At 38.1% G+C, this 27,592-nt stretch overlaps 1 protein-coding gene across 4 annotated transcripts in view; it reads left to right on the top strand.

Moving 5' to 3' along the window:
- The window catches only part of LOC136877569 (serine-rich adhesin for platelets), a 467,126-nt gene that overhangs the window by 224,321 nt on the left and 215,213 nt on the right, over positions 1-27,592 (top strand). For all 4 annotated transcript variants that reach the window (XM_067151717.2, XM_067151719.2, XM_067151715.2 and 1 more), the window contains one exon: positions 11,403-11,484. In XM_067151717.2, coding sequence (XP_067007818.2) covers positions 11,403-11,484 — 82 coding nt within the window. The remainder of the gene's footprint in view (positions 1-11,402; positions 11,485-27,592) is intronic.

The following is a 27,592-nucleotide window of genomic DNA, read 5'->3' as shown; positions in this document are numbered from 1 at the left end:
AGAATCATAGAATTAAGGATCCTCCAGAAGGTACGCAATAAGATGTTAGACAATGGAGATAGTGAGAATGAGGTACAATTTAGTATGGGTAATAAATTCAAGGCACCAAAGTACTCAGAAAAACAGATGTATGACTAGCTTAATAAAATTTTCACAGTTACCCACATAAAGCAAGGGACATCAAGCAAAACATCAATGGAATGTCAGAACTCATTAACATGTCCAGACAGAGACATCACTAAATTCAATACTGATTGAGGCTAGGGCTTATGCCTAAAACTATCCATCAAAATACCAGTAACACATAACAATAATAAATGTTTAAAATAATATTAGGGCAATATACCAATGATCGAAAATTAAACAGGTGATAGCACAAGGGCAAGAGCAAAATTTTCCACAAGAACCAAACCAAACAATAATATGTGAAATAGTTAACAAGAATAATTTAGAGTCGCTACGAGATAACACACATACATGCACACAATCATCCAAGGTCCCTTACCAACGTGACACAAACGGTAATTAGAAAGGTTATGTAACCCACCAGTGTCTTATGCATAACCCACTCTAATACCAATAACTACAAATAACATCAGTAACATTAGAAACCTGTACCAAACCAGTCACAGACAAAAGGAATAAGTATCCTCAGTACATCCCCCTAACAGGCCTAATTCAAACATAGAAGATAAGGGTATGTTAAAAACTCATACATATATAACGTAAGATGTAACTCGAAAGACATTGAAAATGGGCTAACTGGCATAACACATAAAGGTTTCAAGGCAATATTATAAGAGGAAATAATTTGAAATTCACAAAACCAGAATAAGCAGAACACCAAGGTGCTGAAATAAATGACATGGTATAAATATATTAAACTATTTTAGACATATCAGCATAAATTCAGGCAGCTGCTTAGAGAAACATAATATGAGGTTAGCCCTAGATGATCAAGATCTCCAAGATGTTCACCAAAACTGCATAGATGACACTTCACATGAAGCTGGGTAAATAGAGGCATAGGGTGGCATAGATCCACATAATGTTTCAGTAAGAAAACACCTAATAAGGTAGCTAAGAGAACAATCAGGTCAAAAAACAAGTTACATTTCCAATACCATTAATAAATTAAAATAAAGACCACAGACTTACTTGTTGTTGCTCCAGAAGACCAGGAAGAATCAAATTAAAATAGCAAACCCTTTAAACATGTTGATAACCACCAAACCAATTCCAGAATGATCAAATCAAAAGATAGTTCAAACAGATAAACATCCATACTCCATACAAATATGCGAGTAGAGGAGAAACCAGAACACAACATGAAAATAAAACAAATAGGATTAATAGGATGCACCAACCAAGATAACAAATAAGCTAAATACATTAACAGAATTAGCAGTTTTAAAATATAATACATCCATAAATGATAGGATTAATTAATTCAATTTCATCAATCAGATACTCGAGGTCACCATTGCAATGTTCTGCTACCACTGTAACGTGCCGAGGGCTAATATGACCAATTAAACATTAGAACTTAAAACTAAATACAATGGTCTTATGCTTAAAATTTGTTTACAAAAAGTTGAGCTTTAGGTGATATTTACATAGATTTAAAATGTGTACATTAATTAAAATCCAGAATTTGTGACAAGGACTTGGACCTTAAGATTATTATTAGGCTGAAGATGCCCAAAACTAGGGTGAAACTTGTACCTAATTAGTATATGTAATTCATGTAGGATTTAATCACTACAGAATATAATTGTATTGAATAGGTGGACAGTAAATTTATTCTTGAAAGAATTTTACTTATCAGTATCCAGTATTCGGGAGATAGAGGGTTCGAACCCCACTGTCGGCAGCCCTGAAGATGGTTTTCCGTGGGTTCCGATTTTTCACACCGGGCAAATGCTAGGGCTGTACCTTAATTAAGGTCACGGACACTTCCTTCCCACTCCTAGCCCTTTTTCATCCCATTGTCGCCATAAGACCTGTGTTGGTGAATCGTAAAGCAGCCTGGAAAAAAAAAAAAAGAAAAGAAAAGAAACACAAGGAGAAACACTCCTTAATTCAATAATATACATTAATTGGTTACTGGTGAAACTCAAGGGTTGACAGGGTAAGTCAACCATGAAGTGATGGAAACAAATATGAGAACAGTAACTATACCACAAAATCTTCTAGTCCGATGTTAACTCAAAGGAGAGAACACTCCTAAATTCAATAATTTGTATAAATTAAAACGAGGAGAATCCCAAGGGTCGACACAGTGTCCCATTAAGATAATATTATACAATTAGTATCCGACATTAAAAGAATTAAAAACAGCTTAAATAAAGGATACAGAGTTGCCAATGGAAAGGTGCACGTTTGAATGCCTTCAAAACAGGACGGAATGGAAATTACTGACCATGGAAAATACTTAAAACCACAAACCAGAAGAATAATAAGTTTTAGAAAAAGGTCAGTAAATGAAGTTAACAGAAACAACAGTAATATAATATAAAATGTACTAACGTGAATGTCGGTGATCCAAGGGAGGTTGGAGTGGAAATGGAGATCGAAACGATAAGACGATAGATTTACATACCGATCTGATCAACAGAAGAATGGAGATACAAATAAACCTTTTATAAAATTCCCACCCCAAAAGGGGGGTGAAAACCGGGAGAAACCCTGGAAATATAACGCAGCCTACATAACACGTCTGTCTCATAGAAAGAACAGAGATCAACTGCCAAATGGCTACCCTCAACACTCCCCAAGGCCATCTGCACACCGTTAGTAATAACAAGGAGGGGGGTGGGGGGAAATGGACCAATCACGTGCAGAGCACAATACAGGACTGTACGGAAAATGATCCGTCCAGTTCTGCGTACATATTAAGAGGGACATGATTAAAGAAATTCTAATGTTAAAATATCCTTACACCCTCCAACCACCGCCTCTGTCCCTCCTCTTGTTCCTTCTAACACACGTCTCCATTTCAACAGAATCAGTGTTATATGTATCTTGGGCATGTATGCACACTTTGGCAACACGACTTGAAGGACTGAGTCTCGTAGAGAGTCACACAATAAAAATATAAAAAATTGATTCTCTTTCAATATGTAAGATCATTTACCTTTCCTTCTCTTTCAGATGTACCGTACGCAGAATGATCTATATTGACAAATACCTAGTCCATCATTGAAATATTTTGGATCTAAGATTTCCTGTTTTACAAGGTCCTTTCAGCGAAACATATTTGTCACCATCTTAAGCACTTTAATCACATGAACATCCATTGGAGGCCAAGCCATGTAAGATAAGCCTTGTGAGATTAATGTTGTTGCCAACTGCAATGGACTTTCATCAGCTAAGTCTGTCAAGATCGTATTATATGCCGGATGCCAACACAATCGCTCATAGACCCAGTTTTTTCTTTTAACAATTTTAAGTATATGTGCGTTTCTAACATAGGACTGATTAATCTTAGTTAAGTATGTCACATTTGATATAAGCTGAACAAGTGGGCTTTAAAATCAACCAATTCTTGTAGTTAAGACTGAGTAAATCACATTTTTATTTTGTAATTTATAATACAGTTCATATTTTTTAAAGTGTTCATTTTAAGCATACAGATTAAATTCCTACTAGGCCTATATAAATTGTCAATTTTTGTTGCAATGGCTGAGGATGACCTTAAAGTGTTGAAACCAGTCCAGTGATGTATGTAAATATAACTTGCATCAAATATTAGTTTTGTATTGAATGAGACACACTGCAATTAATTGAAGAAGAATTCATTAAAACTCAATCAAGGAACTACTAGAAAACCTTCAGAAAACAGCTCCAAAAATATGAACCCCTGACCCTGCTGATGAAGGATGAAAATGGTAAGCTGGCTCATAACAATAAAGACAATGCAGAAATTCTGGCTAAATATTTCAACAAATTTCTAAATTGTGAAGAACCTACCGAACTCCTTCATTTGGACACCAACACCCAAATAAAAACACCACCAGAAAACATCAATCCCCCCACAATAAAGGAAGTCTACCAAGCACTGAATAAATTAAAAAACTACAAAGCGCCAGGAGAAGATCAGACCTTTGTGGAAATCTGGAAATATGCAGGAAGATCAGCAAAAGTTGCCCTCCATCAACAACTTGTCTCTATCTGGATTAAAGAAGAACTGCCAGAACACTGGACAACAGCCCTCATTCACCCACTGCACAAAAGAGGAGACAAAACCGACCCTAATAACTACAGGGGAATCTCGCTACTGGACATAACATACAAAATATTTTGAATAATCATCCTTAATAGGATAAGTTTACAACTTGAGAAAGAAATAGGAGAATATCAAGAAGGTTGCAGACCCTGGAGGAGCTGTCCTGATCAGATCATGGGTCTTAAGTTGATAATGGACTACAACAGGAGAGGAAACAGAGATATGCTGATAACATTTGTAGATTTCAAGAAAGCTTACGATTGCATCCATAGAGAATCTCTGTTTAAAATTTTAAGACACCTTGGACTACACCCCAAATTAATAAACATGATAAAATTGATTCTCACTAACACCAAATCAAAAGTGAAGTTTAGGGGCGAAACATCAGAGTCATTTGAAATTAAAACTGGACTGCGGCAGGGAGATGGGCTTTGCAAGTGACTCTGTAGTAGTACATTCTAATCTCTCCACTACGGTTTATACCATAAGCAACTCCATTCTATTTCACCAGGCCAGCAGCACAAAACAATAACTTCGTCCCGAGGTCTTTCATGTTTTCATTTATGGATAATATCAATTTAAAGTCTCACTAGCATCTCACACTGATGTTTTCACATAATATTCAAAGCTACATGAAGTTAACTAAACTAAAAAGCGAAAGATTCTAACCCGCAACATATTCCCAATAAATACAATAATTATCTACAAATAACTGCCGTCATTGTTGCCATTCAAATGCACCGTGTACTCCCCAATGAGTCTCCGTCTACGCCGACCAAATTCACCATACTGAATCCGGGACTTCAACCAGACAACTTTCAGTTTGACTACGCCTATAGAACCTCATTTGACATTCTAAAAAACAAAAAAAACAAAAAAAAAAAAAAAACAACAACTATGTAATATTTTTCCCTTCTCCCTGTGATTATAAACTAAGGTTGGACCGCTCTGCATATTGCTGATGTGTTAATGCTGCAATCATCATCCAACGACTAAAACAACGGGACGCACTTGATGCTAGACATTTTTATATCCTTTCTCACCAAGCTGCTCTCTTGTAAATATGTATATAAGCTGTAATTTCTCAACTGTTCAATTGGATATTGTAAATTTACTGTATAGTTACTCTGTCAACCTGTAATCGTTCAACCGACGGCAGTAATTAATGTTACGGACATTGACGCCAGATACTTTTTACCCTGTCTCCCCTGACTGTTTCTATGTAAATAGTTGTATAACGGTTATAATTTCCTATGCTTTTCTAATGAGTGCTTCAATTATTCTTCAGAGCACCACTGCTGGACTCTGCTAAAATACCCAGTGATTTTACGCATTGGTGCCGACTACTATGTCTGTAAACTTATATGGTTTAACTGTATCACCACTGAACAAGTTTTTCTTGGTTGCTTAATTTTCCCATTGTAATGTATCTTAATGTTTACAATTTATTTACTAATCAGATACCTGATTTTTGCCTTGAGGAGGTAATTTGACTGATGATGCCCTCAATGAAGGGCGAAGCATGTCTCAAATGGAATTAATAATAAATTCCTAAATGTTTAAAAATTTATATGTATTGAATAGGTGACACAATAAACCCCTTAGCATCCTACATACAGGCAGATGGGCTGTCACCACTATTATTTAATTGTGCTCTAGAAATGGTAATGAGGGAATGGTTTAGGAATTGTCCCCCAAAAATAAAGATTGGCCGAAAAATCAAAACAAATTGCCTGGGTTTTGCCAATGATTTAGCATTACTAGCAGTGGACATAAAAGAAGCAAACACGCCAGAACTTGAAAATATTTGCAAATAAAATTGGCCTCAAAATATCATTTGAAAAAACAGAAATTATGCCCCAAAAACCAACACAACTAAAAGAAGTTACTATAAATGTTCATAAAATCAAAATAGTAACTCAATTTAAATATCTTGGAGAAGTAATAACACATAACCTAAATGAAAAAATCTCAATCCACACACAAGAACAAATAGATTAGCTAAAGCACAAAAATTAACATGGGATATCTACAAAAAAGAAATGTTTATCAATAAATGCAGAAATAAAACACTACAACACAGTTATAAAACCAGAAGCTACATATGCAGCAGAAACACTTTTTCACCTGATTAAACAATCAAAGACTGACAGACTTCAAAAAATTGAAAGGAGGAGGTGAAGAACTTGTATCAACAAAAAATACCAGAATGATACAGTGGCGGATAATACCTAACAAAGTCGTGTACAAAGAGCTAGAACCCATCACAGATACTATGCGTAAGAGGAGACTAGGATTCTTTGGACATATAATGAGGATGCAGGATTCAAGACTTCTGAAACAATTAGGACAACACAATCTTGTCTCAAAAATACCACAACAGGATGTAAATGGATCAGAGAAGTAAGAGACGATCTGAATGAAATAGGCCTTACAACAGAAGATACCACAAATAAAATTGAATTCAAAACTCAAGAATACAAACGTCCACTTTACCCTTACACGAAACAAACCAACAACGCATATTTTCAACCAAAGAAAGGGCACGAAAATCGGAGCGTCTGAAGAAGTACTGGCAGGACCGCAAAGTCTGAACAATCCCTTCAAAGAAACCTGAACGATGGACTGACTAAAGTGATCCTATGCGGTCATAAAAACAGAATAATAAGAAGAACTAGAAGAATAATTCTTATAATTATGAATGTTTGTCAGTGCAGATCATAATAAAATTCTTATCCTACGAAAGCAAGGGTATTTCGAGGCCAAAAAGTGAAGCGTTCAGCCATTGAATATAGACTGCGTGATTATGTGAATGAAAAAGGCAATACAAATATGCCAGCTAAAATCTTTAGCCTCCCCTGTGAACCATGTGACTTTGTCACAGTGGGGAGGTTTGTGTTAAACAGATCTCTTAATCGCGGTTGGAGAAAAACTAGCATCGCTGTATGGTGTCCAAGTGATTACAAAGAAAAGGTGTTAAATTTTTGTCACTACATAATAAATTTCTGCCAGGAGTAGTTGTATATACTTCCTTTGTTTTTGTTCTTGTAGTTCTGCTTGTTGCTAAAAATGATAAGGCTGGAAATTAAATGACATTGATATTTTCTGTAGGATTCATTTCTTGTAAATAAAATGAAATTAAAGCTTTTAAATAAAAGAACCTCCTAAAATTTGGATGCTCATGTTATCTAATGGCATGGAGTATTTGTGTATGGGAGAGGAGACCAGCCAATTTGCAGTTAGGCCTTTGCCCATTGTGCATCTGTTGTCATATTCTGATGATTGAAATGTTACAGTCTGTAAGGCAACTCTTGAAACAATCATAATTGTTTTATACTCACCTGGTATGTTTTCTCATACGAAATAACAGCTGCAGTACCCGTCGTTGACGGGACAATCACTTACCATGTGCATGATTGCATGTTTGTGCATATTGTTCCCCATATTTTGAGACACATTAGCGAACATGCCTCTGTCAGTGGCTTGTTGTGACATACTTGCTTCCTTGCTTTCTTTTGGATAGGAAAGGGATAGGAGTGGAAAGGAAGCAGCCATGGCCTTAATGTATTGCCCCAGCATTTGTCTGGTGTGAAAATAGGAAACCACAGAAAATCATCTTCAGGGCTGCCGACTGTGTGGTTCGAACCCACTATCTCCTGAATACAAGCTCGCAACTACACGACCCTCACCGCTGGCCAACTCACTCTGTTTCCTTGCTCTCTGCGGCTCTTTGCACTTTTATATTCTTTTGCATTATTGCTGATCTTACTTCCTATATGAAAGAAAGCCATGCATCAGTTTAATATTAAAAGGTACTGACAGAAGTACAAAGCCTTTAAAACATTGCCGGAATGATCTCCATAGCAACTCCCTTTACAGTCTATAGAGTTAGTTACCTGCTTATGGGCTTCAACTTTCGCATGACTGCCACTCGTATTTCCCTTATATTTGGCTGTATCGGAAAAAGGTATAGAGAAAATTGCCATGAGTTATTTTTGTGTAAAACCAACCGTAAGAGAAATACATCTAGTTTTATACTTACGGCCTCTGCTGAAGCACATCCGGGTTTTTTTTTTTTTCGTGATGCCGTTAACAGACGCAGAAAAGTATTAAACTGAATTTGACAGAGGTACAGTTATGTCAGTATTCTTGTTAGAGTACAATATTAACCGACTGCAACGCCACATTTAAAAGCAATGTTATCATATGAAATGTTCTATCAAATGAAAAACTGCAGTTTCTCCCTTTTCACGGATATTTTTTATCTTCAATTTTTATAAAACACTTTTCTGTCTTGTTAATACTTTACATTTTATTATATTTATCTACCGTACATGTTTCGAGAGCTACTGCTCTCTTCTTCAGCGGTGCAAAAACATCAGACAAAATCCTTGGACTTCATACATTTGTACAATACAGTCATCAACAGAACAACTTATATGTAAATCTTGAAATTGTTAAAATATTTCATTTGTGTGTAAACTGTTCACTTACACTTACTGTGTCATTTAGTAAAAACTTTAAAAATAGAATAACTTTCAAATCTTAAAATGAATAAAACCTATTAAGTTAGTCACTATATACTAAAATTGAAAGTGCTTTCTGCTCTTTTCTTGAAATTTCTCCTTTCCTTAAATCCTTAATTACACCTAAAAAAGAAAAAAAAATCATGATATTTAAATTTCTAATCTGTAATTCAAATATCTTATTTGTATGTTGCCGTTGATGCTTTCAGGGCCCGTATCAGTATCATGTCTATCTTATTTGTATATTATATTCTAATAATTGTCAGTTAACTTACTGCTATAGTTTCAAAGACCTTTCATATAAGTCAGAATTTCTCCTCTTAATCCCGTCTGACCATGCGAGCCATTTTCTACGCTGGCATTATAACAGTGGCAAGTTCTAGAGCTGGAACAAGTAGGCCAGAGGCAGTGGTAAACACTGCTCTAACATTTTCCATTATGTGCTCACCCTGCCCATTCCTATCAGTGCCTCTTAGCAGGAATCGAATGGTTGGAATGCTATGATGAACCAGTGTGTCTCGTACCAGTAGTTATGAGAACATGTATGAACCAGGGGAATAGCATGCTAAAAAAAAATAAAAGAAAGTTATCTAACTGACCAGCTACTTCTCGCCAGTATTCAAGCAGGTTGTTACACTGAGCATGCAGCAGTAATGCCATCTATCAGAAATGAGTGGGAACAGAGGAGTTGAAGCACATTACAACAAACAATAGCCAGTGTCATGTTTAGTTTTCTTCAGACTCCTTTCATGATGTTCCTACACAATTTTTTCTCATTTTGCTAGTCATCTTTAAAATTTTCCTTGCCGATGTGGGTTGATGACCACTCAATTTTCACCTTAAGACTGTCACGACAAAAACCATTACCATCGCCAGTTAACACGATTGAACAATATTTCCATGTTAGCAATATTGGTATTGATATGGATTAAGCAACAAAAGTCTAAATTATGAATATCTCTGTTATTATAGCCAATATCGTAAAACTGTATAAGACAAAGAATCAGAAATTGTGTTATCTATAACTTACATAGTATTTATCAATTTGACCAGTGCGGTTTTTAATTTTCCGTCATCTGTCTGTGTGTGTGTGAATTAAATTGTAGGCCTTCCCCTAAACTACCATTTCACCCACCGTGAATAAAATTAATTATTGCCTGGATTGTAGTGCCTTATTCTACAACTTTATATATCGATTTTCATTGAATTTTGTCTGGCCATTTTCTCGTGGCTTGGTGTTGATATGGACTAAGCAAGAAAAGTCTAAATTAATGAATATCTCTATTATTGTAGCTGGTACGGTAAACCTGTATTAGACATAAATTATAAAAAATTGTATTCTATAACTATTGTTAATATAGATATTTGAGAATTAAAATTTAGGCCTTCCCTTAATCCTTCAGTCCTTCCTTCAATCAGCATAAACAAAATTATTTATAGCCTAGATCAGGGCCTCTCAAACGCTCAAAATCTCACGCGTGCAAATCGAGGCACAGAGACTCCGTGCACTGTGCATCGTTCCGACTCGCCTCAACTTGGCTTGACTCGGATGGTGTAGTGCGCTGAGAGCAAAGAAGCGTTCGTCGATAGACGGCTTGTTTATCAGTGAAATAGATAAGCGGAAGACAACAACAACATCATAATGGAGCAACCTGTTTCGAAGAAAGCAAAGACTTCGAAAGTCCATTTCAATCGAACTGGGAACTTTAGTATTTCTTTGTCAATCAAGACGATAAAGCCAAATGCTTAATCCGTGGGACAATAGTTATGTGATAAGTTAATCAAAAAGATCTATTTTCCAATATAACGGCTTTGCTCAAATTCTACGAAAATTTGTCGAAGGAAGATTTTCCTAAGCTGCATGTTTGGTTCCACATGCATATGTGAAAAGAATTTTTTCCTGCTTTGACTTGTACGAAAACTAGATTGCGTGCGAGTAGGCGTATTTCTGATTGTAATTTAAAGAAGGCTCTCAAATTGCTGTCAGCCGGTCCCTTGTTCCAGGCATAACTGGTATCATTGCAAAGATAAAGGAAAAGAAGAGTTAGAGAAGATAAATTGTCTGCTCAAACCAGATTGAAATAAGAGGGTTTTAACACCAATAACATTGTCCCATACAACAGTGTCACCGCTCACTGCACATAAACATTTCGCAATGAGGGGAGGATCACCGGGGAAGGTGGAGAAGGCGAAGACAGGCCGAACGGGTGAGACAGGTGTAGGGGAAATGGAGTGGGGGTTTGCACTCTGGTTAATCTAGTGAAGTCGTCTCCTGCACCTTGCGCCCATGCACTGCACGGCGCATACACCCTGAGAGGCCCTGGCCTAGATTGTAGTGACTTATTCCCTGATTTTACATACCGATTTTCATTACATTCTGTTTAGCATACAGACAGACAGACAGAGTTAAAGGAAAATTAAAAATTGCATTTCCTTATTACTATGGACATGGCCGATGCAGAAGTACCATACTTCTTAATTCTGACCAATGTACGGATAAACCTCTTTTTTATATACATACAAAATAATGTATAAACATAATTAAATTGGACATTATTTTTTCCTTGATTTTATCTTAATCTTTTCCTTATTATTTTTCTGTTGGTGTTCACTGTGCCATTGCATTTAATCACCTGATTCTTTAACAGGCATAATGAACCTGGGAGACGTCCATGGTTCATGCAGTCTGTAATGCGTTCCCAGCGTAGGAGTACCAATACTGCTTCCCAGGTATGTTATAGTCTTATTATTCAAAACTGGATCATTGGGTTTATAGGTTGTTTTAAATGATGGCATTAAACTTTTGTTATTCAACTTGGTATTGAGATAATGTCACATATGGACGACATTATAGCAGCAAACAAAATGTATTCATTGCCTGATTCAACCTTATTACCAGGGATTTGGTTTCTAAAATTATTGCATGCATCATGTTTAACAAGTGAGGGCTGCTAGCAAAAGATTTGCGCTATTCATGGTTTGAACTGTTGTTTCAAATGGTTGTGGTTGTTTCTGGGTTAGTTTCCAATAGCCTTTAGAACTGCAGCTTAGATGAGCCACCAGGATGACATTATTTGTAAATTTTGAATTTGTCCTTGATCTTTTGTTTTGATATTGTCATTTCTTTCCCTCTCCTTCCCACATTAGCTTATCATTGTAATTATCCTTTTGTGTATTTTTCTGCCTTTTCCTCTCGCCTTTATCTTTGATACATTATGTTCAAATACAGTATTTGTTTGCTCTGTTTCATCAGTCGACGTTTATAATCGTTTTTATTCATCATCATCATCATTTTACAATTCCAGTTTTCCGGGTACTGTTGGCGAGCCTCTTCCATTCTGTCTTATTGAGGTACGTTCTGTTGTTAATGATGTCCTCCAGTGTCCTTTCCCGATCTGCAATGTCCCACCTACCGGGCGAGTTGGCTGTGCGGTTAGGAGCGTGCAGCTGTGAGCTCGCATCCGGGAGACAGTGGGTTTGAACCCCACTGTCGGCAGCCCTGAAGATGGTTTTCTGAGGTTTCCCATTTTCACATCAGGCAAATGCTGGGGCTGTACCTTAATTAAGGCCACGGCCGCTTCCTTCCCATTTCTAGGCCTTTCCTGTCCCATCATCGCCATAAGACCTATCTGTGTTGGTGTAACGTAAAGCAAAAAAAAAAAAAAAGAAGTCCCACCTTTACAATGTCCATCCAGTGGGTTCTTGGTCTTTCCACTATCTGTTTCCCTGCCACATGTATCTCCAAGTAACATATGCTGTCCTTGTTGACTCCATCCTCATTACATGCCAAAACGACCTCAGTCTGGACATGCTGACCCAATCTAACAATGATGTAACAATTTCAGCTTCCTTCCTAACCACATCATTCCTTAATTTATCCAGTTTGGTTTTCTGAATTCAAAATCAAATTAAAAATCAAAATCTCTTTATTTGCAAATGAGGTGTCTACCTCGGTGGCTAACACAAGAAGAAAATTTTCCTAGAATACAATATTATACAATTTACGCTAACAATTTTTTCTATTAAACACACAGCTCATCCTTAATAAATTTATATTGTTTACAAAATTCTACTTATAATATCTCCTGTACTTACAAATATAGTCAACTTATATACAGTATATGGAATTACTTCAAATGATACTATACAACTGGTATAAGATTAAAATTTACATTGCATTTATTTATTTTTTTATTTTTTTTATTTATTTATTTTATTTACCCATTTTGAAACCTAAGTAGCATAACGACCTGCTGTGTCTTAACCAGGGCCCCTTTTGCCACCACTTTTCAGAGTTCCTGAAGGGCCTGCCCAGCTACCGTAGCGGTCCCAGGGCCCTCGAAGTCCCCACTGTACTTCACCCCTCCAGGCAGTCCCCTACTTTGGCTGTCCAAACTCCTTAGACCAGGGGATGGAATTAATTTAATTCACACACATTTTTTATTTACAATAACCTGCACTGGTCGATTGCCCTCTAACATTTCATTTATTTTCTCTGTTGCTGTTTATTCTCTTTTTGAATATCTGTACAGATTTTGGAAAAGGATCAAACACTACTCCTGGTAAATTGTTCCACTCCTTCACACCCTTCCCAATGAATGAAAATTTACCCCAATCGCTTCTGCTAAAATTCCTTCTAATTTTATATTTGTGGTCAGTCCTGCCGATATAATTATTTTCCAACTGAAGCCTCTCACGGATATCTCCCCATGCTTCTTCTCCTGTATAGGCTCTATATAGTTTTCTCCTTCTCTTACTTAAAGTTTCCCACCCAAGTTCCTTTAACATTTCTGATACATTACTCCTTCTCCTGAAATCCCCTGTTACAAATCTTGCTGCTTCCTCTGCACACTATCTATTTCTTTTATTAGGTATTCTTGGTGAGTATCCCAAACACTGTTTGCATATTCCAATAATGGACGAACCAAGTAACTTTTTTCTTTTAATTCTTTATCGCATCCTTTAAGTAGCCTCATTATGACATGTAACAATCTGTATGCTTTCCCAACAATGTCATCCACATGACCCTTCCAGTGCAAATTACTTTCAAATCTCACACCTAAGTATTTGCACTTGCCATCTTTTGGGATAAGTACCTCATCCAAAGTATATTCAAATTCAGTTTAAAAACTCCTGTTTGTAAATGTTGTAACAGTTGATTTGCCTCCATTAACCTTCATATTATTTTCTTCAACCCATTGTTGGATACTCACAAGGTCCCTTTGTAATTCTGAACAATCCTCAGTGTTATTTATTTTCCTATAAACAATTATGTCATCTGCATACAATCTGATTTTTGATGTTATATTATTCCCTAAATCATTTGCGTATATTAAGAAAAGTAACGGACCGATTATACTACCTTGTGCAATTTCCTTCCAAACTTTCTGTTCCTGCGATACATTATTTCCTACTTTGACTTTCTGAACCCTTAATTTTAGAAATGTTTTTATCCAACTTGTAACCCTTACGTCCAATCCTATTCCCTCCAATTTCTTTAATAATATTCCATGTTCCACTCTATCAAAGGCTTTGGCCTCCTGAATCCAAGTGATCTGATATGTCCTGCTGAAATCCCACCAGTTGTGCCTCACAAGAAAATTTCTTTCTAAATCCATACTGGCTCCTCATGAACCAATTTTTATCATCACATATCCCTCTGATGTACTTTGATATTAAACTCTCCAGTATTTTACAAACTATACTGGTCAGGCTGATTGGTCTGTAGTTCTCTGGTTTCCTTTTATCACCCTTTCCTTTATAAATTGGTATTATTATAGATTCATTCGATTCCTTTGGTATTACACTATTATTTATGACATAGTCAAAGAGAAATTTTAAATAAGGCACTATTTGCCACCCCATTGTCTTTAATACCTCCCCAATAATTTGGTCACTTCCTTCTGCTTTTCCTTGCTGAAGCAGCTGAATTTCTCTGAAAATATCTTCATTTGTGAATGAGAAGCTTCTTGTTTCCCTATGTGTCTCTCCCTCTCTATCTTCTGTTTCGGTTTCCAACTCCTGACAATCTTCTACTGAATCTCTGAATTCCTTACCAAATAGGTTTGCTTTCTCAGTATCTGTTAAATAGTGTTCACCCCCTTCTCCCACCACTGTAGGAATTTGGATTCCTTTTCCTTTTTGATTCACCGAGCTCGATAGCTGCAGTCGCTTAAGTGCGGCCAGCATCCAGTAATCGGGAGATAGTGAGTTCGAACCCCACTGTCGGCTGCCCTGAAGATGGTTTTCCATGGTTTCCCATTTTCACACCAGATAAATGCTGGGGCTGTACCTTAATTAAGGCCACGGCTGCATCGTTCCCATTCCTAGGCCTTTCCTATACCATCATCGCCATAAGACGTATCTGTGTCGATGCGACGTAAAGCAAATAGCAAAAAAAAACCAATAAAACCTTTTTGATTCCTATTTGATCAACTTTGATTTCCCTTTGCGGTCATTACTCTCTTGAAGTATGCCATTCATATAATTCTCTTTTGCTTCCTTTTTCACTCTATTCAGTTCCCTCATTAGCTGTTTTCTAGTTTCTCTACTCCCCCTACCCTCTTTGATTTTCCTGTTCACTATCCTACATTTTCTTTTTAATTTTCTTATTTCCCTTGTATAATAAACAAGGTCTGAGGTCATTTTACCCTTCTTAACAGGTACAAATCTCTTCTCTCCTTCCCAAGTGATTCCTTTAAATTTAGCCCCAAGTGTATCCACATTACTCCCTTCACTTATCCAACAGCTGAATTGTGATTTAAGGTAAGTCCCAAATTCATCAACTTTAGTTTTTCTGTACAATTTCTTGCCCTGTGTGACCCTCTTATTAAGCCTTTTTGGTACCAGTCCTACATCCATTATTACAGTCTTATGGTCACCTATTCCTTCAATTACCTCGGTTTTCCCATGGTTTAACCAAGAATACATCTAGTAAGTTATTGAGAAGAGTCAGTTCTTGTACTACTTGTGTATATCCTCCCTCCCAAAGTAGGTAACTTATTTGCCAGTTTCTTTTCATGGGCTTCACTTGCAGCTCCATTCCATTCAACTTCAGGTAAGTTTAGATCTCCCCCAATTATTACCATATCATTATTATTGTTTTTATGAGTATAATCTATTATTTTCTCAAATATTTCAATGTCTCTTTCCTCCCTTCCAGACCTTTAAAGTTCCTATAATTCCCACCTCCTTCATATTATCACAAACTAATTTTATCCCTAATATTTCATCCCTTTCATCGGTAAACCATTCATGTGAACAATAAGTTTCCTTCACCAGAATAAGCAGCCACCCCCCCTCCCATTTTATCTCCGCAGTCTCTACGATAGACTGTATACCCTTCTGGAAATACTTCTCTATTACCCACCCCTTCTCTCAACCACGATTCCACTCCTGTTACCACATCAGTCTCATAAGATTCTATCAATGTACTGAATTTTAATTGTTTATTTACTACACTCTGACAGTTTACCAAGAGCAATCTCAGACCCCCTTCCTCCCTAAAACTTGACTGTTGCACTTGGGTAACTTGAAATTCCTTACTTTCCTGAGTTTCATTTTCTAGTTGACTGAGCCAGCTTGAAGTACAGCTGGCTCTTTCTACTAGTTTTCTTGGTCAGTATTATAACTCAAGGGAGTTGTCTATTTTACAGTACATATCTTAAGATTAATAAAATCTAGAACAATATTTGCTATCTTTCGTTTACCTGAATTGTTTAGATGAAAGCCATGCTTTGTGTAACAGTGTCTCTCGAAACTGCTGCATTCAATTACCTGAGTATTACGAAAATGTTTACAAATTTTAACCATATCTGTATTAACTTTGTCCACTTCATTGTTCACACGCGAGCCTCTAATCAAATCATGCCTGTGGAGTACATTCATTACAAAGTTGTTAGTGTGAGTCAGCTTACCTAGTGTACATTTAAGTTCAGAAATGACATTCTTAGCGTAGTTGTGAGCTACGTCGTTCGTCCCGCCGATGATCACTACTGCATCACGACTTCCGAGATTTCTTGCTGCCTGCTCGGTGTTTTCCAATACCTTTTTGATTGAGGCCCCAGGATAGATGACGGCCGATACTGCAATATCTTCATTGTTCATTTTCTTCGCAATTCCCCTTGCCTGGCTATCACCAAATATAAGAATGTTCGACACTTCCGCTGGTGCACTGTGTGGGATTTTAGGCCTAACTTTGCCGCTTCTCGTAATGGAGTTTGCGCTATACGTTTGACTGCTTCCCATACGGATAAGTCCTTGTGTATCTCTTACTTCCCTCAGGGCTGAAAATCTATTTTTGGTATCAATTACAAAGTTGTCCTTATTTACCTGTACACTTTTCCTCCTAGAATCTGAAGCAACTTGACACCAAGCGCTACAATTCTCGGAGCCACCTGTGTTCTGGGTGTTTACTGGTACCAGTACTTTTGATTCCAGTAAACGTACCTTCTTTAAAATCTCATTCTCTGCTTTTAATGCTTGTAAATACTGTTGCAATTGTGGACCTAAGGAACTTCATCTGGGATGTCTGTAACCTTGATGATTCTTTCTTAGTGAGGGTGCAGGTTTCAATACCATAGGTTAAGATTGGTATGAAGTACTCCTTGAACATCACCAGCTTTGAGTTTGTTGATACTTCGCGATCCCAGAGGAGTGTTCGTACTTGCTGGTAAACGTGAGAGCTCTTCTGCACTCTATTTCTCACCTCCTTTGTGGCTAGTGTATCTCGAAATGTGACACTGCCATTTCATTTTCATTACTGAGCAAAAATATTACGCAGTATAGGTCGTGTAGCTGTGAGTTTGCAGTAGGGAAAGAGTGAATTTGTACCATCCTGTTGGCAGGACTGCAGGTTGTTTTCTGTAGTTACTTTCGCTCCAAGAGAATACTAGGGGTGGACCGCAATTGAAGCCCTGGCTACTAATTTTCTGTTAATACAGACAGTTTGCATGAGTTAGTACTACTTTAGATGACATTAAAGAAAGTCTTCTTTATTATAGGCTATAGGCTGATGACCTAGATGCTAGGCCCCTTTAAACAACAAGCATCAGTATAGGCCAGGGCCTCTCTAACTCCCAAAATCTCACGCGTGCAAACTGCGGCGCAGAGTTCCTGTGCGCAGTGCATCTGTCCCACTCGGCTCGAACCAACGCTTCATCTCTGGGCTAAGCTCGGCTCAACTCTTCTTGGATTTGGAGCGCTACGGAGCAAGTGAGGAAGAGGGAGACGGGGAGCGAGTGAGACCGGCGCGGGGAAAGAGAGAGACAACGCTATTGCTCCAACTCGAGGAGTGGGGGTCCGCACTCTGATCTACCAAGTGAAGTCGTCTTTTGCACAGTGCATGCACCCTGAGAGGCCCTGATATTGGCTATTGTTATATGGGGTCATTTATAATACAGATGTTGATTCCCATAGGGAATTTAAAATATTTGTCCCAAATGAGTAAATTTATAATACCAATATAATGGTCCGTTATTGGACATTATAAATTTTCCAGCTAACTCATTCTTGGTTGCCTGCGTTTCGCCCTCGTGTGCTAAGTTAGGCTCATCAGTTGGGACTTAGCACACCACCCAAGACACAAGGCTAGTGCATACCGTGGAGGCCACTGCATAGGCTATTTGAAGCCACCAACAGTGCCAATGCACTGTGAGAGCTACGTCTCATTTCCAAAAAATTGATGCCTGCCTGGCCTTCAGATAATACAGATGTTGATTCCCATAGGGAATTTAAAATATTTGTCCCGAATGAGTAAATTTATAATACCAATATAATGGTCCGTTATTGGACATTACAAATTTTCCAGCTAACTCATTCTTGGTTGCCTGCGTTTCGCCCCCGTGTGCTAAGTTAGGCTCATCAGTTGGGACTTAGCACACCACCCAAGACGCAAGGCTAGTGCATACCGTGGAGGCCACTGCATAGGCTACTTGAAGCCACCAGCAGTGCCAATGCACTATGAGAGCTATGTCTCATTTCCAAAAAATTGATGCCTGCCTGGCCTTCAGATAATACAGATGTTGATTCCCATAGGGAATGGTCCAATAACGGACCATTATATTGGGGGTCATTTATCCCAAGGATATTTTATATCTGTTACCAGGTTTTAATAAGGCCAATCCTTCCATGGAGACTAATGCCCTTTGCAGCTGTTCTAATGTGGAGAACAAATGCTGCTTGATAGATTTCTGTGTCGTTTCATACTGTCCCCTTTTTACCGGGCACACTCAGCCAGAGAGCGAGGGTCTCAAAGGTGGACCATTCACTGTCAAGCTTTACTTAATTTTGAGGATAGGGAAAGAAACAAGGACTGACGACAATAACACAAAAAGAATCAAACAACAGGTTTTGATATTTATTATCAGCTGGCACTAAGTGAAAAAAAGAAAATAACATCTTGTTATAAATCTTGATAGCAAGAAAAACCACCTTCTCAGCCGGTCCCTCTCTAGATACAGCTCTTAAATTTTTGATCCCATTTCGACGTTAAATAATTCTGTAAATTTACAAATTAATATTAGCCCACACCTGGCTTGACAAAATGCAAAAATAAAATTCTACATTGGGATAAAATGTATTTTTGGTCATACTTAAATTTTTTTACAAAATGAAATGAGCAGATCTCAATAAGCTATTTGCTCTGCAAATGATTTTAAACCTTTGAATTGTCAGATCTCTCCCTGATGACATTTATTACTTCAAAATAAAATAAAATAAATAATTGAATAAATTACGGCATCTAAATCCACTAGAAACAAATAATTGATCGCGTTGTTCTACTCATAGATAATTTTATGCCACATTATCTTGTTCGTAAAACATGAAATTATTCAACTTAAGTCAACAAATCTTATTCAGAAAATCATCATTTCAGAATACCTTTATCGGACTCATTTCCATTGAATTGTATTCAGACAATAATTATTCCTACAAAATTTCCTCTAATATTCAACTGAACAACACGTAAAGTTGACCTTAAACCTCTGACGCCTTGACAAAATTTAACATTTTAAGCTTTAGAACACAATGAACCTTTGTCCAAACGATTGAAATAACCCCTCCTTATTCATTGGCGTTTGAAATTGTAATCTTGTCTCAACTTAATTTTTAAATAAAATTTGCAAAGGTTAAACTCCAAATAAATTAAATCATCTCAAACAACGGTGTTAACAACCTGGGCCCAAACTGACCAAAACACAAGGCCAGGTCAAAACCACATTTCAAAAGAAGAAAATATATCGCCAGTCACAGAAATTAATACAACACACACATACCACATTCACACAAAGACACACGCGAATTATCTACAATGTTTACAACGAACTCTAATTCTTGATTTTTATGATTTTGATTTTTAACCCTGGACATGCGAATTCTCATGATGACAATATTGGCTAAAGAAAGATTTTATTTTCGACTCTCGGATATGTAATACCAATATAAATTTACTCATTCGGAACAAATATTTCAGATTCCCTATGGGAATCAACATCTATATCATCTCGGATATGTGACAAAACTTTAGTGGTCACTTGGTCAAAGATGATGTAGATTCCACAACGTTGGTTACAACAGCATTAGCAGTAAATATCTGGAAAATTGGTCGGCTACAGACACGCACATCATACAGGTCAAATATAGCATTCACGTTTATGCCTCATGAATGACGACTTTATTATTCCTCCATTCTACATTCTCAAATTAACGCGTGCTCAGCAACTGAAGAAAATACGTTTACCACTCATATATTCCTCAATAAAATTCAATAAATGGATTTCAACCATTCAACAACTACATTAATAGATCCGTCAGGATTCTGCCATATTCCAGGCCCATCTTCACTACAATTGAGCACACATGAACATCGACACAAAATCAAGCAATATTTACACTCATGACCCTTTATCCATTCATTTAACCCAAAATGAAATTCTTCTTCTTATCATTATTATTATTATATGCACAAGATATTACGTGAACCAAAGCTTGACAATAAGCCAGATGACTCTAACACATGTTAAATCCAACAAGAAGGAATTTACGTAGACATTCGGCATGCAAAGAAAATGCTGGAAATCTGCCCCATGTTGTTTCCTTATTGAAAATATTCCAAAATTCAAATTATTAGTTATCGTCGCGGACAATGATTTTTAATTAATGCTAGGCTATCAAATGGGACCTTTAGATTAGTCACAGGAGACACACACACATATCCTAGCTACACTAATAGGTTTTACCAGTCATTCACACTCAACCTGACAACACTACCAAATATCAATTACTACTGCAAATGTAGAAGAAATATCAACGCTAATGAATAAGCAAGCATTACTTCTACAAAGATGAACAGAGAAATTTTTTTTAAAAAGTACTTAAATGCATGATGGAACTGGATATCTGCCGGTGATCTTCCATCTTTTAGATGATGAACAACACTTAACTTAGCCTGTGGAGGTTCGTCAGAATCATAAAAGAATGACATTTCAAGTCCAACTATAGAATGCTCGTGTTCAGAATTTTCTGTACAATAATTGAGAGCGCCGATTCAGTCATTCAGCAGGAAAGCAGGAGAACAAGAGCGCAAGATAGCCAGACAGCACGAGAGTAAGAGCGCAAGAGAGTATCGCAAAACTAAGGTATTTATTAACTTCCTGAGGTAGGTGTGGCTCCACGTCGTCTTATAATTGGCTGCCGTCTTCCTCCTGATAGGTTATTATAATGCTGGAAAGTGCTCTCATTTGAAGACACTTGTCATGCGTATTCACCTCGCAGCGGCCTTGAGAGCCCTCACTGGGTCACGTGGCACAGCTGATCGCTCGATTGGAAAATCAATACTTCGCTCCTGGCTGGCTAAAACCGGTTTCCAACATGTGAACACATCTCTATAAGCCGGGCTGGAAGTATCTCGTCCATACGAAATAAATTATAGCCTGTTAGTTGACTGCACTACAAAATGTTCATTGTAGGCCAAATTTGATGGGCACAGTACATTGATGTCTATTGCTCTACATTGTCGGAATCCTCCATGAAAAGCCCTTGACCTCTCTAGAGAGTCAAATTATTCTCCTTCCTAGCAGTTTTCTTATAGGGCGTCGTCAAGTCTGACTTGTCTAAGATTGGCGCAACACCCATCCATTGATGTGGTCATTTCTGCCGTGGTCGAGTTTCATATATCCAAACGACCAGTGCAGCATTTTCATTACATTTCCATGGAGGGTTTGTATCTGGCCGTCTTCTACTCTGAACCGTAGAGTGCAATAACAGTTATAATAATGGATTTATACACTTTCCCCTTGAGAAGAATGGGTAGTTTTTTGTCGCAGAAAACTCTGATGACTTGCCGCCATTTCAGCCGTCCAGAGTTCATTTATGCTGGAACATCGTGAAGCGTTTTGCTGTCCTAGCTGATGCAAGAACCGAGGTATTAAATTGGTGTTTTTTTTAAAACAAGATCTAAGTCATTAACCTTCATGGTGCCATATGTTCGCTAGTCGCTTTCAAGGTAGTCGGTTGGTTTTCTTAACGTTTATCCGCAGACTGTTTTCATTCGAGCAGTCATTCCAACACATAATCCCTTTTTCTAAGCTCTGACAGGATTTATAAACAAGAAACACATCATCAGCATATGCGATTGTCCATGAATGAGGTCATTTTATTTTCAACATCATATGTCATTCAGCTTCTTCTTGCAAGAGGTTGCTAAGTAAAAGAAGTATTCCAGAAATACGGTATGTCGTATAATCAGGTGGTAAATGAGAGTTCTAAATGACATTCATAACTGTTATAAAAATGATTTCACCAGGCGAGTTGGCCGTGCGGTTAGGGGCGCGCAGCTGCGACCTCGCATCCGGGAGATAGTGGGTTCGAGCCCCACTGTCGGCAGCTCTGAGGATGGTTTTCCGTAGTTTCCCATTTTCACACCAGGCAAATGCTGGGGCTGTACCTTAATGAAGGCCACGGCCTCTTTCTTCCTATTCCGAGGCCTTTCCAGTTCCATCATCGCCATACGATCTATCTGTGTCGGCGCGACGTTAAGCCAATTGTAAAAGAAAAAAAAAATATTTCTCAAAAGAGCAACTGACTAAAGCCACCAAAGCCACAGTGTTCATAAATGTGTTTTCAAATCTGAACTGCTTACAGAACACTGCAAATATGTCTGTTACTGTGCCTTTAGCTTTAAACATACAGTAAGTCGTCCTACTTCTATAGATGTAAAGTTATAATTTTCTTTTTTGTATGGAATTGTGGCTTTGTAGGCATTGTATTGTATTGTATTTTTCTTAATAAGTGTCTGCTGGTTACATTTCAGAGGCCTCTGTTCTAATGGTAGAGGTCAATATAAAACAGCGAGTACACTTGATAGCAACGTACCGTCAATGCATCGTCATTTCTAAGAACTTCATTGTGTTTACAGGCACTACATGCAGCGCAGTCTGCTTCAGTAATGTGGAGAAGGATTTAGCAAGAAGTTCAGAAGCAGCTTGATGCAGTAAATCACAAGATTGAAGAAAACGAGATGGGAATTAGTGTGGAAAAAAGCAAGACAATGGTGACAAAAAGGAGTGAAGGGAAGGGAGCATTCAATTTTAGGCTAATATATTTGAAGTTGTTCCAAGTTCCAAGTTCTTTGGAAGGGAATCGATGGAGAATTCAAGGCTCGATATAGATATCAGCAGCAAGATACAACGTGGAAGTGATGTCTATCACTGAGTTTGCAAACTACTATGGAACTAACATAATATCAGTGAAGTCTGAATAAATGACTGTAAGAACATGCCTGTTATAACATAGACTGCCAAGACATGGTCAGTGGCAGAGGAGGATGAAAAATGAATATAGACAGCAGAAATTAGAAATAAAAATATAAAGGGGAAAAGTTGAATGTACAGTATATAAGCTGGGTTGAGTGGCTCAGACGGTTGAGGCGCTGGCCTTTTCACCCCAATTTGGCCGGTTTGATCCTGGCTCAGGCCGGTGGTGTTTGAAGGTGCTCAAATACGTCAGCCTCGTGTCAGAAGATTTACTGGCATGTAAAAGAACTCCTGCAGGACTACGTTATCTCCGAAAACCGGTAAAGTAGTTAGTGGAATGTAAAACAAATAACGTTATTGAATGTTTATAGGAGAGAGATGGTTTGGACATGTAAAATGGATGAAGAAGGAATGCTAAAGCATACTATAAAATTACAAACAAAATGAAAGAGGGATGAACGAGACTCTGATTACAATGGATATAGTGAAGAACAGTTCAAGGCTGCAAGACCTGGTCTTGGACACCTAGTATATTTCTGCAGGACAAAAGTCTGTCATCTCAGTGTTTCTGAAAACCGTAAAAATAGTTCATGGAACCTAAAACCAATAACATTAATATCTTCCTGGTTGAAATAATTTCTTCAACTTTTTACTGATATATCTGCTCTCTCTTGCTATTTAAGAAGATATTTGAACAAGATCTTGGCCATCAACCTTCATGATTCTGTCTGTTCGCTAGTTACTTTCATGGTAGTCGGTTGATTTTCTTAATGTTGTGGACAAATTGAATAAAAGGCAGAGACTAAATTTCTTAGTACCAAGTTTTAGTAACTCTTCTGAATGCCCATCCCAGGTTTCTCTGAATGGCTTGACAATGGCTGAAATAGGTTAAGTTTAGAAAAATAATTTTATGAAGTATGGTTCATTGTGTGGGTTACTGTAGTCGCGTCCTAGTTCGTGAACCATGGGCAACGGCTGAGCGTGAGCCATGGGCAACGGTTGAGTGGCCTAGTAAGTGGTCCTGAGAGTCGGGATACCAGTTGCTATGGAATGGGAGTGGGCATCTCGGACATATCCTGAGCCATGGCCCTCCGTGTGCTCAGGAGGCTAGGACTATACAATTCACTGTTGGTTCATAACCCACTCCCATTTGACAGGCGAGGGACTCCTTCGAAACAACTTGGCGAACAAAATGGAATTGGATGGGGAGCTATCAATATTAATGGGGCTTATGGAAGAAAGAAAGTAGAACTAGAGTGCCTAGAGTATGCATCTGGATGTGCTAGGAGTAAGTGATATTCGGGTAAGGGGAGATAACGAGGAAGAGATAGGAGATTATAAAGTGTACTTGATGGGTGTTAAAAAGGAAGGGCAGAGTCTGGGGTAGGGCTCTTTATCAGGAATACTTTTGCACGCAACATAGTTTCTGTAAGGCACGTAAATGAGCGAATGATGTGGATAGATTTGTCAATTGGAGAAATTAGGACTAGAATTGTCTCTATGTATTCATCATGTGAGGGTGCAGATGAGGATGAAGTTTTATGAAGCATTGAGTGACATCGTGATCAGGGTCAACAGCAAGGATAGAATAGTGCTAATGGGCAATTTCAATGCAAAAGTTGGGAATAGAAGTGAAGGATACGAAAGGGTGATTGGTAAATGTGGGAAAGATATGGAAGCTAATGGGAATGGGAAGCGTTTGCTGGACTTCTGTGCTAGTATGAGTTTAGCAGTTACGAATACATTCTTCAAGCATAAGGCAATTCACCACTACACACGGGAGGTTAGGGGTATCGGATCCATAATAGACTATATCTTAACAGACTTCGAATTCAGGAAATCTGTTAGGAATGTACGAGTTTTCCGGGGATTTTTCAATGATACAGACCGCTGTCTGATCTGTAGTGAACTAAGTATGTCTAGGCCTAGGGTAGAGAAAGTGAAATCTGTTTGTAAACGAATAAGGGTAGAAACTCTCCAGGACAAGGAAATTAGACAGAAGTACATGGATATGATTAGTGAGAAGTTTCGAACAGTAGACAGTAGGCAGGTTCAGGATATAGAAAGTGAATGGGTAGCATACAGGGATGCTGTAGTAGAAACAGCTAGGGAATGCCTAGGAACAACTGTGTGTAAAGATGGAAAAAGGCGAACATCTTGGTGGAATGATGAAGTTAGAGCAGCTTGTAAACGTAAAAAGAAGGCTTATCAGAAATGGCTCCAAACAAGGGCCGAGGCAGACAGGGATTTGTACGTAGATGAAAGAGACAGAGCGAAACAAATAGTTGTTGAATCCAAAAAGAAGTCGTGGGAAGATATTGGTAATAACTTGGAAAGGCTAGGTCAAGAAGCAGGAAAACCTTTCTGGACAGTAATAAAGAATCTTAGGAAGGGAGGGAAAAAGGAAATGAACAGTGTTTTTAGTAATTCAGGTGAACTCATAATAGATCCCAGGGAATCACTGGAGAGGTGGAGGGAATATTTTGAACATCTTCTCAATGTAAAAGGAAATCATCTTGGTGGTGTTGCGAACAGCCAAGCTCATGGGGTGGAGGAAAATGATGTTGGTGAAATTATGCTTGAGGAAGTGGAAAGGATGGTAAATAAACTCCATTTTCATAAAGCAGCAGGAATAGATGAAATTAGACCTGAAATGGTGAAGTATAGTGGGAAGGCACGGATGAAATGGCTTCATAGATTAGTAAGATATGCATGGAGTTTTGGTAAGGTACCTTCAGATTGGACAAAAGCAGTAATTGCACCTATCCATAAGCAAGGAAACAGGAAGGATTGTAACAACTATCAAGGTATCTCATTGATTAATATACCAGGCAAAGTATTCACTGGCAACTTGGAAGGGAGGGTGCGATCAGTGGTTGAGAGGAAATTGGATGAAAACAAGTGTGGTTTCAGACCACAGAGAGGCTGTCAGGATCAGATTTTCAGTATGCGCCAGGTAATTGAAAAATGCTACGAGAGGAGTGGGCAGTTGTGTTTGTTTCGTAGATCTATAGAAAACATATGACAGGGTATCGAGGGAAAAGATGTTCGCTATATTGGGGGACTATGGAATTAAAGGGAGATCATTAAAATCAATCGAAGGCATTTATGTTGACAATTGGGCTTCAGTGAGAATTGATGGTAGAATGAGTTCTTGGTTCAGGGTACTTACAGGGGTTAGACAAGGTTGTAATCTTTCACCTTTGCTGTTCGTAGTTTACATGGATCATCTGCTGAAAGGTATAAATTGGCAAGGAGGGATTCAACCAGTTAGGTGGAAATGTAGTAAGCAGTCTGACCTATGCTGACGACTTGGTCTTAATGGCAGAATATGCCAAAAGCCTGCAGTCTAATATCTTGGAACTTGAAAATAGGTGCAATGTGTATGGTATGAAAATTAGCCTCTCGAAGACTAAATTGATGTCAGTAGGTAAGAAATTCAACAGAATTGAATGTCAGATAGGTGATACAAAGCTAGAACAGGTCGATAATTTCAAGTATTTAGGTTGTGCGTTCTCCCAGGATGGTAATATAGTAAGTGAGATTGAATCAAGGTGTCGTAAAGCTAATGCAGTGAGCTCGCAGTTGCGATCAACAGTATTCTGTAAGAAGGAAGTCAGCTCCCAGACGAAACTATCTTTACATCGGTCTGTTTTCAGACCAACTTTGCTTTACGGGAGCAAAAGCTGGGTGGACTCAGGATATCTTATTCATAAGTTAGAAGTAACAGGCATGAGTAGCAAGAATGATTGCTGCTACAAACAGGTGGGAACAATGGCAAGTGGGTACTCGGAATGAGGAAATAAAGGCTAATTTAGGAATGAACTCTTTGGAGGAAGCTGTACGCATAAACCGGCGTCGGTGGTGAGGTCATGTGGGGCGAATGGTGGAGGGTAGGTTGCCTAGGAGAATAATGGACTCTGTTACGGAGGGTAAGAGAAGTAGAGGTAGACCAAGACGACAATGGGTAGACTCAGTTTCTAACGATTTAAAGATAAGAGGTATAGAACTAAATGAGGCCTCAACACTAGTTGCAAATCGAGGATTGTGGCGACGTTTAGTAAATTCACAGAGGCTTGCAGACT

This window comes from Anabrus simplex, chromosome 7 (genome assembly GCF_040414725.1).
Source record: "Anabrus simplex isolate iqAnaSimp1 chromosome 7, ASM4041472v1, whole genome shotgun sequence".
Classification (NCBI taxonomy): Eukaryota; Metazoa; Arthropoda; class Insecta; order Orthoptera; family Tettigoniidae; genus Anabrus; species Anabrus simplex.
The sequence above is the reverse complement of the archived record's forward strand: the minus strand, read 5'-3'. Positions and strand labels throughout refer to the sequence as shown.